Genomic DNA, 19,951 nt, shown 5'->3' on the forward strand with positions numbered 1-19,951 from the left:
AATTCAATTATGTAAAACTCCGGTTTCTCTTTATAAATTAGAAGTACCGTCAACATTAAATGATACAATGAGTGGCAAGAATAATAATCATTTAATTATTCTATCTGGGATCCAACAAATAAAGAATTAAATAATAAAACAACTTATAACCCTAAAGCACTGTGACGATATTAGTATCTATGGTGTCTCTACTCATTTTTAGAAATTGAATTATGACATTTTTCACACTTTATAATATTACCATTGTAATGGTAATGTTATGTGTCAGCTTGACTGCAATAAGAGATGCCCAGACAGCTGATAAAACATTATTTCTGGGTGTGTCTGTGAGGGTGTTTCTGGATGAGATTAGCATTTGAATCAGTAGACTGAGTAAAGGAGATCACTCTCATGAATGCTGGTGACATTATCCAGTCCATTCTTAGAGGCCCTAATAGAATGGCAAAGCAGAGGAAGGGAGAATTTGCTAGGCATATTTTGAGCTAGAATGTACAACCTCTCCTGCCCTCAGATATTAGCTCTCCTGGTTCTTGGACCTTTGGACTCCAACTGAATTATACCATTGGCTTTCCAGGTTCTCCAGCTTGCAGAAGGCAGATCATGGAATTTTTGGCCTCCATAATCACATGAGCATATTCCTATAATAAATCTCAAGTGTGTATATGTGTGTGTGTATATTGGTTCTGCCCTCTGGAAAATCTTGATTAATACAACCATTATACTTTATAGTGTTTCATTATTTTAAGCTGTGTTTTATATATCACTAATTCAACTTATAATGATTTAAATAATAAGAATAGTATTAAAATTAAATACAAAATGGAGACCGGCTTAAATATTCTCTGAGAGGACAAAAATTGATACTGGAGAGCTCAGCAGGGCAGAAGTCCAAAGAGGAACCCCGACCTGGGTCTCTGGTGACTCGGTTCTTGTCTTATGCTGCAAAAAAGAATTCAAGGACATGGCAAAGAGCCAGCAGAAAAGCACAAGTTTTATTAAAGAGAATGTACACACTTAGGAGAAAGGTGTGGGCAGCTCGGAGAGGCAGTCTGCCTGGAGCTGTCTGAATTATGGGCTTTTGTTTCTTTGGGGTGGGCGGTGTCCCAGTTTCCCATGCCCCTTGGAGAAGAGGAGAGGGCTGGAGGCCATCTATCTTGTCACCTGGCCCTGTCTTGCTTCTCATGCTGGGTTCTCACCCTTGAAATGGAAACCTGGAGAGGGCAGTAAAGAACTAAGGAAAAATTCCAGAGCCACATCCTTGGGACAAGGGGGTAAAGGGGAGGGGTGTTTCCTAGGCTAATTATCTTGCCTCAAAACAATTTAAACCACATAAGTGAAACTAAATCTGATTTATTTAATGAACATAAGTGAAACATTATTTCTTGTAAATTATTTCTTCTAAAAATCATTAAGAAAAACTTACGTCATCTTCCTAAAACTTGCATAAGATAATCACTTTTAACCAATCCACTGCCATCTGGTGACTCCCACTATAATAACAAATCACTGTGAAGTTTAAACAATTTCCTCATTTTTATTTTATAAGCTATCCTGTAATGTCATGCCCCTAACCCTCATATTGGTTTTGAATTTGAAAGCCCCTAGTTTACAAACTGTTCTTATATGTACAATAAACTCTTACTCAATACTATTTTACTGATCCGATGGTTTTAATTTTGTTATTTCTGGATTTTTTATAATGGATACTATTAGTTTAATAAAATAAACAAATATCATAAATACATTCTATAATCAGGAACTGTTTTAGGTATAGAAACACCCCTAACTTATAGAGCTTACAGTGTATGAGTGAGACACATCATCTATTTAATGTTCACTTGTATATTTTCATATAATAATAATAAATTTAAGTAATGGTTGGTGCAATGTAAGCAAGGTAAGGAGGTAGAAACAATAAAGATACTATTTAAATTAGTGAGACCAGGAAAGAAAATTTTAAGGAGGTGATAGTTACATAGAAACTTTAATGAGATGAGAAAACAAATCTTGACAACCCACAAGTAAAGAGCATTTCAGGCGGAAAGCGGGAAAAGGCAAGAGCAGAGGGAAGAGCAGGAGCTAGCAACATCAGGGGAGCAGGCTTGTTGTGAATATGGAGCATCTTCTGTGACCCAGACACTTCATTGGATGCTATTTTATTTTTGATATGCAGATAGGTTCTATAGCAGCCTGATTAAACACAAAATCCCTGGGGCCAGAGAAAATTATTTTCGAATCCAGGATCTGGCACTTATCAGATGTTTTCTCATTTGTAAAATAGAGGTTATAAAAATAGCGATAACATGGCCCCATTGCACAAAAGCAAGTAATGCGCTTCTTCCAATACCTGACATAAAGTAAGTATGCTTTGTATAAATATGAATAATCATCATCATCATTACTATCACCTTCCATAAAGCATAAATTATTAGTTTGATTCTCTAAATTATATTAAAGCTCAGATTTGTTTAATCCTGGCTATTTTGTTTGTTCTATGACATTTTCAAAGAGCTTTTCAAAAAAATGATTTTATCCAACTGCTACAGTTGTTCTTAGTGGGAACATTAGTCTGCTACAAGTTATTCCTTTATAATTGAAAGGAGTCTCCCTTAGAAAATATTTTAATGCTTAAAAGAATATATTTTCCACGTAAACTTTAAAACATATTTGATTTAAAATAATCTCTGATATTTGTAATTTTGCTGCATGTAAATCACGAAAACATGAAAATATCTCTCTCAATGAATCAGAGTTTGGAAAATCTTGCTTCTTACAGAATGTGGTTCATCAAGAACTCAATCCTCAAGGTCTCTGGCTTAATTATTTTAATGTTCAGTGTATTTAAAACTCTACAACATCAAGTTTCTTAAGGAAGGTCTTTTGTTTTTTGTTTTTTGCTTTTCTCTGAACAGTTTTTATTATCTGTGAATAGAATATGACAAAATAATAATTTAAAAAATAACAACAACAATAACAATAACAAACTTAAGTGCCACAGAAATGAAAAGAAAAAAATGCAGGCCATCTCCTTCAGGAGTTACTCTTTTCTTATTGCCAGAGGTGCAGCACTTACTAAGTAATTTTCAAACTGTGAAGTTTCTGATCCTGGGGTAGCACTTTTTCTCCATCATGGCTTTTAATAATAACTCCTGATGGTGGCTACATGCAAAATCACTAAACTTTTATTCTTTTCATGATAGCAGCTCCTGGTACCCAGTTCATAGTAGCTCTTCCCATAGCTCTCAGATATTCTTGATGGAAGCATATTCCAAGAGCTAGTCTTATATACTGGATCAGTTTCAAAGAGTAATGGCTTTGCATTAGGGTCTTGGTCCCTGCTAAGCCTGATGGCAGCTACTGTGTCCTAAGATATTTAAGTCATGCTGAAAGACCTCGGGAGATTCCCTAGGAAATAAATATACCTATGTAATGCCTTAAACATTGTTTTGTTTTCAAATGAGGGAAGATAATTTGATTCTCTTGAATCAGAGAAGGGTACTTCTTCTTACTCACTTTCCCTCAAGGTTACAGCTTGCCTTGTTCCATTCCTTCACTGGCCAAATTCCAGAATGGAGAAAAGACTTAAAAGTCACAAATACATTTACATGTCCAACTAGTAGAGCAGAAAGGCACTTAGGAAAATCAGGTTCCAAAAAAGTAATAGACACCTCACAATTTTTCAGAAAACATACTCAAATAATAAAAATTAATGACATGGATTTTTTCTGCATATTTCTATACACTAACATCCAAATGTTCCTTTCAGCTGGGTTATTCACTCTAGCATTTCTAACTCGTTTCCTGTTTGCCCAGAGAATACTCGCTGGCTGGCAGGGCTTGCCGCTGCAGTGTTTACCACAAGATAACTCACAGATTACAGTCCTAACCATACTCCCAAAATTTGCCAAGAAATATCTCACTTTTATCATTATTTTCACATTGCTCTAATATTATCTATAGTCTTTGGAAACAAATGAAATCATTCCATATATAGAATTCTGTTTCTAGTAGTGGTATTTCCATTTACAAAATATAATAACTCTTAATCACTGAAAATGTCAAATCTTAGAAAATGTAGTATTCCTACACATAATGTTAACATCATTCTTGTTAGCCGAAGATTCATTTGATGAATCTGTTTTATGTATACATTTCTATTACATTAGGATTAGAGACAAGTTCTATTTGGAAATAACTCCAAGAACAGCTTTTATATTTTATTTTCACATTGAAACCAGTCAGATTTTCTTCATCTTCAAAGAGCATCTTCCTAATGGCTGCACTTTATTTTTTTCTAAATGGGAAATGTGTTAATTTAAAACAAAAAATTCCTTCACTCAGTATCACCCTCCAGTAACTCTCCTTCTCTAATGCTAAGCTCTTCAAAAAGATTCTTATAATTCTTGCTTCAATTTTTTATACTTTCATTCACTTACCAGGTATAATTATCATTTTAAATACCATTCCATTGAAATTATACTAACAAAAGCACCCCCTCAAAAAAAATTTTCAAATTATTACTTTATCTGACTGTAATCTTTCTCAAATCTCTTCTTTCTTTTGCAGTTTTTCTCCTACTTCTGCGATCTTGCTTTTCAGTCCTGCTTTAGAGAATGACCTTTCTGAGCTTCCCCTGGATGTGTTCCTTTGCACAGAATTATTCACCCAGACCTTAGTCTGAATTCATCCCGGACTCTGATTTACTCCAATTCATCCATATACCATTTTAATAGATACATCTTTTCCTCTGGAGCCCACTGCTTATCCTACCTTTTCTTCAGCCTCCTAGAGCCAAAACACTGTAAAAACATTTGTTCCTAGATAGCTCCTGAGCACCTCAGACTTCACATTTAGAACTGAATTTGTGACTTTGATTTTTCATTGCAATCTGTGCTTTTCCAACAATTCCTCTGATCAAGATTGATTTCAATTGCTTGTTTAACATTTATATTCTCTATTAGTCTTCAAGCTCCATAAGTACTATGGCTCTTTTGGATTTATTTCTTAATATATATCTACAAGTACTGGAATAGTGTAAGGCCTCAAAAACATTGGCTACTTAAGTTAAAAAGCTGATTTTTATCTTGTCCCAAGTTAAAACATGTATGATTTGCTAATTAAAAAAAAAAAAGTGTCCAAATATTAGCAATCCCAGCAGAAATCTTCCTTTGTTCTGAAGGTGTCCTCCTGGCCTGGCTTCAGGACTGATCAGTACATTGCAGTCTCTGAATGTGGCTTAATTAACATTTTTAATTCTCTTGCCTCCTCCCTACTTAAAACCTGTCCTTTATACCCAAGCCATGCACTGCAATTCTTCAAATACATGAGAATTTACTCATGGTGGCTCTTTTACCTTCCTAGTATCCAGCCCCATGTTTTTCTAGACTCACTTAAAGCCTTTTCCATAAATCTTAATTGACCCAAACCCAAGTAGAACTCCAGACTCCTGCTATGTGATCTTACTGTACTTTGAACACTACATTACATCACAACATTGATCCTCTTCAAGATACACGTATATATGTACAGCAGTCCCCCCTTATTCACAGGGGATACGTTCCAAGACCCCCAGTGGATGCCTGAATTCACAGATAGTACCAAACCCTATATATACTATGTCTTTTCCTATATAAACAAGCCTATGATAAAGTTTAATTTATAAATTAGGCACAGTAAGAGAATAATAACAATAGCTAAATAAATATAAAATAGCACACATAATAATATACTGTAATAAAAGTTATGTAAATGTGTTATATCTCTCTCTCAAAATATCTTATTGTATTGTACTCACCCTTCTTGTGATGATAATGTGAAATGATAAAACATCTGTGTAATGAGATGAAGCGAGGTGAACGATGTGGGCATTGTGACATAGAATCAGGCTACTGTTGACCTTTTGATAATATATATGAAGGAGGATCACCTGCTTTGGCTGACCCTGGATCATTGAGCCATAACAATTTTAGTAGTGGGATGTCAGGAGGAGATGATATCAATGGTTGGGGATCCTTGATAGTTGACTTATTTTTGGAATTTTCCATTTAATATTTTTGGACTGCAGTAAACTGTAGGTAACTAAAATCACAGAGAACAAAATCATGGGTAAGAGGAGAATACTGTGTGTGTGTATGTGTGTGTGTGTGTGTGTGTGTGTGTGTATATATATATATACCTATATATATATACACACACACCTACATATATATATGTATGCATAGGCATATGTCCTATATATATCAATTATGTATTAAGCAATCAATGTCAACATATGCCTATATATAGAATAGGTAACTTGTACAAGTTTATAAGGAACAGGCAGGTTTAAGTAGGACCTACTAATATTTTTTCACAAAAAGGATACTTTAATGTCAGAAAACTTTCTTAAGTCTACTCAAGAAAAACAACACAGTCACTACAAAAATATTACAATCGATTTAACTAAAGAATGATTAGAAAGGCTCTTTGTCAGCAATGTCATTGTCAAATGACAAAGTCACATGTAACTCTCGAATTCAAGATATTGTTTAAACTATGTTAATAATTTAGATCAATTTCCAAGAATTTAAATTGCACTGAGGATTTATTGATATAAACTTTGTAAATAAAATTATATTCTGCTGATTAATTTACACTTTTTCAGAAATGGGGCTTAGAGACAGCAAAATTTGGCAGAAACAGCAACATCTGTTGGTAGGTTGGGACTTTTTTTTTTTTTCTTAGTTTTTCATAACTGTTGTTCTACTTAAGGTGCTCTGTCTTTTGGTAAAATGGTTTTCATTTTCTTTGCTTATAAGTCTGTCATCATTCAGCAGGCTATCACAAAGAAAACGTGTAAGTTTACAGGTCATGCTTAGTCTCTAAAGATATAAATAATGCAAATGTCGGTAACACACATATGATAGGAACAAGAAATATGAGAAAGGAAAGCAAAAACCATGTATATATGAAAGACCATTATTATGCAGTTATGTCTATTTTATGAAAAAAGCACAATTCTGAAATAAAGGCAACTTGTAGAGGAAATGAAAACAAACAGACTACAGAATCTGGGTCAATTTATTATTCATTTCAGAGAGGGGATGACATACCTACATTCCTTACATGAGTGTTTATGATCATTGTAAAGGGACAGAATTATATTTAATCTTGCTTATTGAAGAGCCTAGTATTTTTCCTTCCTTCATACTGTTTTTTTTCTGCCTTCTTAATTTTCCTCACACTTCTTCCTTCATGTGTTCCTTCTGTCAAGTCATATTAATTAAAATCCTACCTATTTATTCAAGCCCTGCCATCATGCCTCTTTTTCCTAGTGTTAGCCTACAAGCATTATTACGGTGTCTGAGGATATCAGTTCTGCATTAATTTTGTGCTTAAGTGCTTTATCAGAGTGTTCTAATTAACATTCTGCTTCTTGTTTTTCCTGATACCATCAATTTATTGTTCATAACTTAAACACAGGGATCATATCTAGTTCACTTTAAGAATATCCCAAGTGCTTTTGATCTAAGTTCGATACACATTTGTTAAATGAATTGGAGTTCCTGAAAGAAACAGGTTTTTCATATCATAAAGGAAAAATAAACTGCCTCCAGTCTCCCTTTCCCTCATCTCCTGAAGTGTAGGTCTGCTCAAAATTACCACCTTTGTTTCTTCTCTACTTCCCTCAGAGAAATACCAGTAAGTGTAAGTTTTGGTTAAAGATTTTTACAGGAATCTTACAAACACAAGCAGGTACTTCATGACCCAAGGGTCTTACTACATGACATTGAGAAATGGATTCCTGGATTGCCTGGGCAAATTATGGAAGGATTCTTTTTCAGACTCCTGTAAAACTGAGACTCAGAAAATTCTCCTTAAATCACAAAATAAAAGCTCTTAGAATTGTTATCATTTAAGAAGAAATAGTACAATTCTATTATTCAATAAACAGTCAGCTATGACATACGAAAACGTGATCTGGTCTCCATATTACATACCTTGAATCTGGTGAAGGTTTGGTTGCTAACCATATGGTCTTTGGGATAAAGCTTAGCCTTTTCTCTACTTCAGCATATCCAACTAAAATGAAAATGTAAAATTCACTTATCTCTAAATTCCCTTCAAGCTATGGTAGACTCTACATAAAAAGAAAAAGCACTTTCTTATTATTACTTTGAGTTATTAACTATTCTTCTTTGTTAAAGTTATACCTTCATTCCTTCAACTCAATATAAATGTTGTTTTCATAAGTATGTTAAGCTCATGTATTAGACTCCCTTCTATACAATATATGCTCCAGCATAAATACTTTTAGGGATGTATCAGTTTCATTGGGTAATTTAACTCTAGTGAATATTATTCTCATAGGGTACTGAAGCAAAAGGGAAAAGATGCACAACTTTTCCTATTATCTGCTGGAAATCATCAAGACTGAATAGTAGGAATAGTTGGACATTTACTTAATTAATTTCCTTTTTTATTTAAATTGCCCTAATGATTGCTTTAGAATAACATTTATTTTATGCACCTTGCTGTAAGAGTACAGCTTCATTGAAATGTAAATATGAAAACTTGATCCTTTAAAAGCATAATGCAAAAACAATTGTTGCAGTTGCCCATTATGAAGTATTAGTGGAAACATGAGTTCTGGACAAGACAGCATAGTAAACTTGTCCTTCTGCCTCTTTCATCATCTGAACTTGTGGGGTAGAAATGATTTAAAAATAATGTGGAGAAATGTTTGGAATATTTTATCTCAAAATCTTTTAAGTTTCTTCTGTCTTTTGATTGAGACTTTGAGAGACCCATTCTATAATCTCAGATCTTCTAATCTTGAGGCCATAAAAGCTGTGGTCTACGGCTAATAAAATGATGAGGTATATTAATAGCAACAATTTGACTTGTTAGAGATAGTTTAGGATCTCTTTATAATTACAGATTTTTAATGAAATCTGAATACATGAAGAAAATGTCCCATAGTGATGTTACCTATAAATATTCAGATTTCTTTAAAAAAGTAAGTGAATGAGGTATGAATAATTGTCAGTGTAAGTAAAGAAAAAGGAAACACACATACATATTCACACTCATACACACAATTAAGGACCTAAGAGATACCCTGAGTGATAAAGTTACCAAATCAGCTTCTTCATTAACATTCCTCTGGTATTAATTTATTACTTATACTCATAGATAAAATGAAGCCTTTTATTATTATTATTATCATCATCATTATTATTATTGTGGCGGTTGTATTTTATTTTATTTTATTATTTTATTTTATTCAGTGACTAAGCCACTTGGTTTACAACATGTCTGCATATTTATCTTCTGATTTTATTCTATTTCAAACTCTGCATCATTTCTCTTTTCTGGGACATTTTATAATATCATGTGTATACTGAAATATATAATGTTGAAGTGTTTTTGGAAATATCAACTAATTATACCTAGTAGCCAAGCAGAAAAAAAGCATGCTCTACTCAGCGTAGTCTGAAAATAATTTCAAGTATTCTAAGACACTGGTATCCATCTGATCTGTGAAAACTCACGGTACAGAACAGTCATAGATTTGTAGCCAAAATCTCGAAGTTCTGCCTTTTCATAGTATCCAGGTGACTGAAAGGGAGCAGAATATGTTACCCCCAAATATGCCATTTTGGCATATTATTTATTTTGGATTAAAGTTACTTTGAAAACATCCTGCATGATTAGAACACTCTGACCTTCTTTTGTCCCCTCAAAAGTAGAAAATAAATCTCCCATGTGAAATGTATCCATCCTGTACCAAGGGTATTGAGAAAGGATCCTTATCACCAGAGACTGAGAATTTAGGGCCAGAAAGACTTTATATTATCAGTTACTTCCTCACTAATTTATTGCCCCAAGCCGAAACTTCTTTGTCGTGTTGATTCTTCACAAATTCATTGTTTCTTTGACTAAAAAATATAAAAATTGCCTGTTTTGGTCACTTCTTTGAGACTTAAATTTTTCATGGGGCTCCCATGCATACAAAATTAAATTTGTTTTTCTTTTGTTAATCTCTTTTATGTCAATTTAATTAATAGACCAGCCAAAGAACCTAGAAGGGAAGAAGGAAAAAGTTTTCTGTTCCTATATGATTTTGAATAAGTCATAAAAATATTTTGTTCTTAACTTTTATAAATAATAAGATACCTAGATTTAAATTTAGAATTTTTGCATTATTATTATATTTATAAAGTTGGCATAAGAGTCAAGTGAATTGATGTATGTGAAAACAAGTTTTCAAATTACAACATTTTGTAAACATTTAAAATATTTCTGCTGTTATTAACAGTACCTAATTTTCACTTGGAATTCAAAAAATGCATTAATATAATAATCACAGCTAATTTCATTCATCACTAACAATTTATTCTTAAAATTTTACATATATTAATTTGTTTAAACCTCAAAGTAAATCTATGAGGATACACTATTATTATCACTTACTGGTGAAAAAGATTAATACTGAAAATATAAATCAAATGTCCCATTCAATATCTGTCCATTGAGGTTTATTACTGCTTTCGTTCTTGAATTTTAAATTTGTTTATCATAAATTAGTCCATAATGATTTTGGGAGAATAAAATAACCAAAATAAAAGTACACACATATCAGCACTTTCGCTGCACAGGATAATAAATTGTTGAAGATGTATGGAGAATCACAAATCCCTTTAAAAATGTAATATGTGATGTTATTCACATTCTACTCTACATGCTGTAGTCTGACAACTGCAGAAAAACAGTAAAAAAAAAAAAATCACTAACATGATAACCAGGCACAGTAAGAACAGCAGTTGAAAAGGTTAGGACGCCATAAAATGTCCAAATCACATCATAGCCTCGCATTTTCACGTCCAAATCATCTTTTTCCCAGCAGGGTGAAAATAGCTATTCAAACTGCATAACCTTTCATCCAACATCATTGCTGGGCTAGAGAGGAGGCTTAAGTAACTTAATTTTTCTCACAAAACCTGATGTTGATATTTGGCAGCTTCTAATCTGGCTGTGTGCCCTGACATGAATTGCAGATTCTCTGTGCTCCTTTTGAGAGGAGTTTGAAGAGGATGAAAGCAGATGCAGACAAACGCAGATGGAGCCCAGAGGCCAAAAAGCATGAGGCTCCTCACTACAACAGGAGTAGATTTGGCAGCCTCATGCTGTTTTAAGGAAGAAAGGTAATTTTCTATGAAGTAATTAGTCGCTTAATTCAAACAAATCATTGCAGTGATTGTATTTTGTTTTCATAACTTTAGGAAATGCTCTTTGAATGAAAGTTAAAATTAAGCAGTTGTTCTTTGTTTGTTATTGGTTTTGTCATTTTTATTTTTTAAGGCAATCATGGAATTTTAGGGTTAAAAATGATATTTAAATTGGAACACATCCTAATTGATCTCCACAATGTAAATCAATGTTGACCTTTACAAACAGATATAACAAAATCAATGGCTGCTGTTGCCTAGTCCGGCAACTTTAAATCTTATTTTCAAGTTCCTTGATTTTCTGGTTACTGACCTCAGCTTCTTAGGGTTACATGGCTTATCTTTAATCCCCTACTCTTACAGAACCCCAGGCTCTCAAACCTGCTCCTGCAAGTCCTTCCATCAGTGATAGGTTTCTATTCACATGTTACTTCTTAGGGATAAAGAGGGGTGTTTCTTTTTCATATCCATTAGAAGGTTCTTAATTAGAATACTTTCTGACCTTTCTATGCCACTTTACTCATCCTGCTTGGGTAGTTAGGGTAATTTATTTCAAATTTGTATGGATAATCTCCATTCTTTTTAGTCACGGAAAGTACTTACTATTAATTGATCTCTTGAAAAGTTTGTTTTACAAGGTCCTGCCTCTCCTTGGGACATTCTCTGTTTTGAGCGGTTAATTTCAGAGACGTTAAGCTTTCATATATTCTTTAAAAATTCTAAAACATAAACAAAAAAGTCATTTAAGGAAGTGATTAAGGCTACCCACGTATACACAGTATATGGCATTGGGCCTTGAATTTTCATTTGTGGACAAGGTATTTTAAAACTGAGAGATACTTATATTTATTCAGGTGATATCTTTACAGCTGAGCATCTGGCTTTTTATTCCTGAGGCCTGTGCAAGATGTTAAAGCCAGTTCTGTGGTGACTGCGGGCACTTGAGCAAAAGCAGGACCTGAAGAAAGATGCTTAGGCTTCAGAAGAAGTGCTGGACTGCTTTAGGCTTGACAAGGTCCAGACTTCAGAAAAAGCTGACAAGGGCCAATGCAGTGCTCTGCAAGACACCACATGGAGCTTTAACAGCCAGCAGATTGAGGTCTGATAAGTAAAGGCTGGCTGCTGGAGGTTTAGTAAGCAAAAGGTATGGAGAACTCAAGCCTACTCTCTGCAAAGGCTAGATGACTTGTTATCCTTCAGGCTAACAACTGTACTTTTAGTCGGTACAGGTGGCTTCAGCATGATTCCATTGCTTACTTCACACATTCGGTGTTTCCTAAGTAAGGATAGATGAAGCAAAGATTCGGTTTTAGACAGAAAAGCACCTTATACCTTTAAAGTTCTTTTAGAAACTGATTTATAGAATATTTGCTGCTTTCAGATCATGTGGCAGCTGGATTTTATGGGTACTTTGCAGCTCAGGGAGGTTCTAGCTTTAAATTGTTATTGCCAAACTGGTATGAGCTAGATGAACAGCACCAAATCTTTTTAATATTCCTGGTCAGGAAGGGCTATATACTGAGTTCTCTAGTTAGTGCAGAGAAACACAGGAACTCAAGTTGGTTCTGAATTGGTTAACTTTATACGAGAAAGAAAACGGGCACTGTGGTGCGTGATTGAAAACACTCCTCACAAGGGAGTATTCGTGCTGGGTGCCTGGGTAAAGCCAAACGGCATGTAGAGCCGGGTGTCAGAAACCAGGGAATAAAAGGGGAAATAGAAATCAGAAGGTTTTGCAAATGGTGATGCATGAGGCTCAAATCATCCTGTTAAGAGTGATGTTTTTATTAGTTTCCTAGGACTAGCATCACAAAGTATCACAGATTGGTAGGCTAAAACAATGAAAATATCTTTTCTCACTTCTAGAGGCTAGAAGTTCAAGATCAAGGTGTTAACAGGGTTTATTTTTTCTGAAGCTCAAAGATAGCAGTCTATTACCCTTTGTTTTCAGGTGGTCTTCCCTCTGTGCCTGTCTGTATACAAATTTCCTGTTCTGTAAGGACACTAGTCATATTGGATTAGGACCCCTCCCTTCCTCCCCCCCAAAAAAACAGCCTGTTAATTTAATTATCTATTTATAGACCTTATCTCCAAATACATCTCCAAATACTGGGTGCTAGCACTTCAAAATGTGAATTTGGGGAGGGTGCATAATTCAGATAATAATAACGCTACTTAGGAGCAATCCTCAAAACCGCATTTATCATGCTTCGTTCCTGCTCGTCCTTTGTCTCCCTTGTGCCGTTTTCCCAATCTCCAGAGCTCAAATAACTTTTGGAACATAATAATATTTAAGATTTAAGAACAATTTTAGCTTTTAAGACTCTAACCTCCACTCCCCAAGTGTCTCTGGACTTGTGGTCCTGACATTTCTGAAACCATTCATCTTTAGAAGTCCTGCTTTTACATTAGATCAGAGTCACTTATGCTGACTTTTAGAAAAGAAGCAGCTCACTCTCAGAGAGGACTTGCACAGGCATAGATCTCGAAATTGACAGGGCCAGGGAAAGTGACAGAAAAAAGTGACAGGGCTAGGGTCAGACTGCACTAGTTCAAATGTTAAGACATTTTAATTCTAGAATGCTGATTTTGTAAACACCACATTTTTAAATCCATTCATAAAATATTTTTATGCAACCTATATGTGCAAAGCCTTGAACGAAAAAGCACAGAAAACAGATCGTTTACTATGCAATAATGCTGGATATTTCCCAACCAGCTGCAGGAAACTTCCTGAGGACATAATGTAGGATTTTACTATATTCGTTCTACCTGACAATCTGCAATTACATGAGCACTATTATTGCATTACTATATAGAGTGTGGTACTGGTCAACACATTAAAATAAATTAAAAACCTGAAACCAGATAATTCATCTACAAATTGATAAACATATTTCTAAAAACTTAGAAATCTTGGAAACTTTTCTTTCTAAAATGTTGTTATTAAACATGACATTTGTTTTCCTTTAATCGAGTCTGCATCTTCTAAGATTACTAATTAATAAATAGCCAAGGAGTTACTTTCTTTGCCTCCTTTTCTTCTACTTAATTTGTTTAAATGATACCAAAGGCAAGATCACTTTGATATTTATGATTTATATGAAAAGACCTGAAATAATGGAAATAATTCCAATAATGAAAACATTAACATGACCAGGAATTTTGGAAAATCTTTAAACACAGCAAATTTTGCGAAGCAAGGTTATGGAGCAACAATACCAATGACATTTCATGCAAATTTGTAAAGATATGCCAGAGGTTCTTTTTGCTATATGCAAATTAAAAAGAATAGAAAGAATGGTGATGAGAATGGTAATGATTCATACTTATTATGGGCCAGGCAAACTTCTCTTTACATGTGTTTTAATTCATAAGAAAGATCAGGTATCACTTATTACACTGTTCATGAAATAGAAAGAGAAAAATGTTAACTTGTCCAAGACAACACTGCTTTTAACTGCCACACTTCTATAAAAATAATCGAACACAAAGATACATCAATTTACACAAGAATATTTTTCCTGTTGTCTTTTTACATGTATTCGTTAGTAAATCATAAATACATGCATAAAAATGTACAAATTAAGTGAACGGCTCTATGAATTATCAAAAAATTAATAACCTTATATAATCCCACCCTAGAACTAAAAATTAGACACTACCAGCATTCCATCTCCAGCACATCCCTAACTCTAGGAAGTAATCTCTACTCTGACTTGTAATAGCATATATTATCACATGATTTTGTATTTTATTTAAATGAAATCATGTCATATGATTTCACTTAACTTTATCGTTTTTGAGGTCATCAGTTTTGTTTCACGTAGCAAGAGCCCATGAATATGTGTATGTGCTTTTGAGTTTCCTATTCTGATTCATTGTTTTGCAAACCTGTCTTTTAATTAATATTACACAATTTGAGTTACAATAATTTTTTAAAAAGTTGATCTTCTCAAGATTGTCATGGCTTTTTCTAGCATATCAATAGATATATTAGAATCGCTTTTTGAATTTACACCCATGCACCTACAAACATTGCTGAGATTATATTTTCCCAGGGAATTCGCTGAATATATAAATTACTTTAAGAAAAATTAACATTTTAAATATTGTATCTTTCAATCATAAACATGGTCTACCCATCCTGTTATTTATATCTCTGTAATTTCTCTCAATAATGTTTATACAATTCTGTATAGAGATCTTGCATACATTTATTTCTAGGTGTTTTGTTTTTGTTACTAAGGTAAATAACATATATTTATAAAATTTGTTTTTCGACTCTGTTGAATATCTGTAAATAAAGCTGATTTTTAGATTATATCCAATAAGCTTGCTAAATCACTTTTAATTTTAATAGTTTACTTATAGTTTATTTTAATAGTTTAACATTTTATTATACATATTTGCAATATTATTGGCAAATAGTGAGAGCCTTATTTTTTTTCCACTCCTTACATACTTAATTTCTTATCTTGCAGCTCTAAAGAACTCTAGAGCAGCGAGGAATAAGTGATGATAGTGGGCACCCTTATATTTGTGATCTATTTAGTATTTCATCACCTAATATGTCTCTGCAGGTTTTTTAAAATGCTCAAAATTTAGTTTAAAAAGTTATTCTCTATTTCTAGTGTGCTAAGAGGACATTGTTGGTGGTAGTATTGCTTGTTTGGTTTGGTTTTTCATTATGAAAATGCATTTATTGGTTTTTTTGTGTTATCAAATGCTTTTTCTGAATCTATTGAAATTTACTTTTCTCATCTTGTCACAAAAATGAGAGTTTTTCCTTTGTTCTGTTAATGTTGTAAATCAGTTAATTGATTTCTTAATGTTAATTCAATCTTGCATTCATGAATTAGACCCAGTTTGGTGATGATATATTATTTTATGCATTGCTGGACTTGGTGTGCTAATCTTTTGTTTAGGATTTTTGCATCTGTTTATGAAATATTTTAGGCTACAGTTTCTCTTTCTTGTAACATCCTTGTGAGGTTTCTGTGTAAGGTTATGTGGTTTCAAGACAAATTGTTAAAAAAAATTTTTCTACCATCTGAAATAACTCATGGATATATTAATGTTATTTCTCTCTTAAATATTTGGAAGAATTCACTAATGAAGCCATCTGGGCTGGTACTTTATTCAATTTATATAATAGATCAATGGCAACAATTTTCTTCTTGCTTTCTAGTTTGCTCTTAAACCTCGAGAATTACGACATTCCAACATGGAATTCCCAGAGTTCCTTGTTTTCTGGAACTCTTTCTGAATCTTTAGCTACCATGGTAACAGTAGCAAAAAAGCAGAAACACTAGTATAAAGAAGAAACTGGTGCGTAATCACATGAAATACTTTCTCAATACAAATACAGATGAAGACGATTGAGTGGATATTTCACTCTCATCAAGTTAAAAACAAAAAATCAGCCTTTTTTTTCAGTTGGAATCGCCATCTTCCAGTAATTAGCCGAAATGACCAACACAACGGGAAAGAGGAGAGGCACCTGTTATATGTTCTCTAGGCCTTTTAGAAAGCATGGAGCTGTTCTTTTGGCTACATACATGCAAACCTATAAGAAAGGTGATATAGTAGCCATCAAGGGAGTGAGCACTGTTCAAAAAGGAATGTCCCGCAAAAACTACCATGGCAAAACTGGAAGAGTTTACAATGTTACTACCCAGCATGCAGTTGGCATTGTTGTAAACAAACAAGTTAAGGGCAAGATTCTTGCCAAGAGAATTAATGTACGCATTGAGCATATTAAGCACTCTAAGAGCCAAGATCGCTTCCTGAAACGTATGAAGGAAAATGATGGAAAAAAGAAGGAAGCCAAAGCGAAAGGTACCTGGGTTCAGCTGAAGCGCCAGCCTGCTCCACCCAGCTCCACCCAGAGTAGCTCACTGTGTGAGAACAAATGGGAAGGAGCCTGAGCTGCTGGAGCCCATTTCCTATGAATTCATGGCATGATAGATTTAAAAAAATAAAAGACTTCTAATTTAGTAAGTGTCTCTTCCTCCAAAGAAATCTTTAAAGAAAAAAAAATCAAAAACTTTCACATGGGTTTTCTTAATTTTACATTAGCTCTCATTCCATGCTATTAATATTTGTTTTTACTGTTTTATTAAGTTTAATAGAGGATTATGAATGTGTGAGAAAAATACTTTTTTCAACCCTGTTAAACATAGAATGTAAGCAGCTGCTAAGAAATCTGGTTTGATTAATAAATTGGCAAATCTTTTCTCAGGTGTGAGTAGTGTGGGCTTATACATGTTATTATATATTCAATTTTCAAGTTTATACCTTAAACCAATTATAAATTAATAATTATAAATTATTAAAACATTGCGACATATATGTGACATAAAATATTTTAATATCTCACCAAAAGTTTACATTTAAAAATATAAAAATAACTAATCTTTTGTTTTATATTCTAGCAGTGGACATATGTTGGGTAATATAAAATTTATCTTACAGGATTACTGGAATTAAAATGTCACCAGTGCTATTTCCTTGGTATGCCATACAAATTTACCTAATGATGATTATTCATCAGTAATCACAAAATCATTTAATATTTTCACCCTTGATTGTACAATGTTTACTACTACTTGTTAATTCCTAGGATATAATATTTAGAAGTTATTTTGTTAATAACAAAAAAATTAATGTTTTAAATAAATTTTAATAATTCAGATGGAAGCTATAGCTAAATATATATTCATTTAATAATGGAGAAAAGCTTCAAATATAACCATACTTTTAAAATTTTATTTTTTCTTAAAACACGTACTAAAAAAAAAACAGCCAGACACTATCTATAGCACCCATTATATCATTAGTGTCAACACTGTATGACATCACTATTGAAGACATAATATGTTGCCTAGTTGTTAGTATTAAGAGAAATCAGGCTTGCAGGGAATTCAGAGACCATAGAAATGTAAGTGTGATTGTCTGTTTAAATATTTGATATCACTCTAAGTATCGAATTAAATATGGAAAAAACTATAGTGTATAACTTCTTTATATAAAAAAAAAATGTTTTCCTAGTTCTTACAAAGCCAGAAATATATTTTAAATACCTGGTATTTTTCCACATCAATAACAAGCCTTTTAATTTTAAATAATGACTATATTAGTGGAAGACTAATAGGTTAGTAGAAGTAGTTTAGCTTAGTTTAACACTACCAGCAAATTCAATGCATTAACCTTGATTAATATTGAATATATAATCTAGAATTATTTTGTAATTTATATGTGTTGAGATTTATTTAAACTTATTCAGTTTATTATATCAATCTAAAAGTTAATTTACTGACTTCTGTTCATATTTTCACCATTTTCTCCTGCAGTGTGGCTGACTCAGCCTTATTTAGAACCCTGCTGTAGAACTCCTTGTACAAGTCAACTCAACAGCCAAGTCTATATGAACAAATTCCCAACAAATTTAGTAACTTTTTGTTGCAAATATCATTAGTTCACCTTTGGTCGAACCCAGAACACTTGGAGTTTATATATTTTTCTCAGATAAAACACTAAGAAACAATGGTGATCTCTGAATCAAAGTGGATTAATAGAGGAAGGATAGTACGCTTGTTTTCCTCTTTTTTCTCTTGCACCCAAAATCAAAATAAGTTCAAATGTGAATCTCGTGAGGTGGAAAAAAAATTTCAGAGAGACAATAAGATGTCCAGGGATGAGAACAAGGCTCTTAGAAGAGAAAACAAGTCCCTCTGGGGAGAAAACAAAGCTCTTCGTGGAGAAAACAAAGCTTTTCGAATGGACAACCAGTTCATCCGGGAGGAGAATCAGACCCGGAGACAGCAAAACCAGGTGTTGTGGAAGTTTAATAGTGTGATTTTTGAGAGTCAAAAAACACCTGGGGAAAGAATCAATGCCTTGAACACAGAAAGAAAGTCTTATTGGCAACAGAATCGAGCCCTGGAAGCTCAGATCAAGGCTCTCGGGGAACAGGAGAAAGCTTTCCAGAATGAGGCAAAAGCTCTCCAAGAAGAAATAAGGTCTCTTCATGAGGAGATCAAGGCCCTACAACATCAGGAGCGAGCAATCAAGATGGAGGAACAGGCCCTGATGAAAGAAGGAATAGCACTAGAGTTGGAAGAACGGGCACTGTGGAAGGAAGAACAGGCCCTCCGTGAGGAGAACAAGGCTCTTAGAGAAGAAAACAGTGCTCTTCAAGAGGAGGAAAAAGCCCTTCTGGAAGAGGCAAAGGTTCTTGAGGAGTGGAATGAGATTCTTCAGGGAAAAGATAACAAGCATGCTTGCTGAAAAAATGCACAATAATAAAATAGAGCAGGAGAAATGTGACTTGAAGATGTAATCAGCAAACCATGAAGATGACTAACATTACAGAAAAAAAGAAAAATTCAAACTTTTGAAGGTGAAATACTATTGTTGGGGTTGGAGTCAAAAGCCTGGAAATAGACAGTACTCAGTATCTGGTCCTAGAAACTAAATAAAGTCCTAAAATTAAAAAAAAAAAAAAAAAAAGTTCTTTAGGTTTACTTAAATTTTATATTTCTATTGGTGATGAATATTTTAGAATGAGAAGTATGTATTGCTTAAAATGTGACACTGAACGAACTAACTGGGCTCGCCCTTGACATTCAGAGACAGTGGATAAATATTGCTTAAAAAGTAATATTTATCATTTCATATCATCACAGAGAAAATATTTATCTTAAAACTTGCCCTTAGAATTATGAACAATATAGTGA

The 19,951-nt window shown here is 33.5% G+C and overlaps 2 protein-coding genes across 2 annotated transcripts; both read left to right on the plus strand.

Annotated features, from left to right (window-relative positions):
• The first annotated feature begins 16,657 nt into the window (after window positions 1-16,657).
• On the plus strand, window positions 16,658-17,140 carry LOC120622081 (60S ribosomal protein L21-like). Its single transcript, XM_039888110.1, has one exon. It carries the CDS (start codon window positions 16,682-16,684, stop codon window positions 17,138-17,140), a length of 459 nt encoding a protein of 152 aa, XP_039744044.1. The 5' UTR covers window positions 16,658-16,681.
• Window positions 17,141-18,758: 1,618 nt separating this feature from the next.
• Window positions 18,759-19,554, plus strand: LOC120622138 (coiled-coil domain-containing protein 70-like). Its single transcript, XM_039888145.1, is given in 2 exon segments — window positions 18,759-19,478; window positions 19,480-19,554. Coding segments are annotated over 2 exon segments (795 nt in total).
• Window positions 19,555-19,951: the final 397 nt, after the last annotated feature.

The sequence above is a fragment of the Pteropus medius genome, unplaced genomic scaffold (assembly GCF_902729225.1).
Source record: "Pteropus medius unplaced genomic scaffold, Ma_sr-lr_union100, whole genome shotgun sequence".
NCBI lineage: Eukaryota > Metazoa > Chordata > Mammalia > Chiroptera > Pteropodidae > Pteropus > Pteropus medius.

Bases quoted from the DNA above. Each gene is read 5' to 3' on its own strand.
- LOC120622081 (XM_039888110.1), top strand. From the start codon at position 16,682: ATGACCAACACAACGGGAAAGAGGAGAGGCACCTGTTATATGTTCTCT.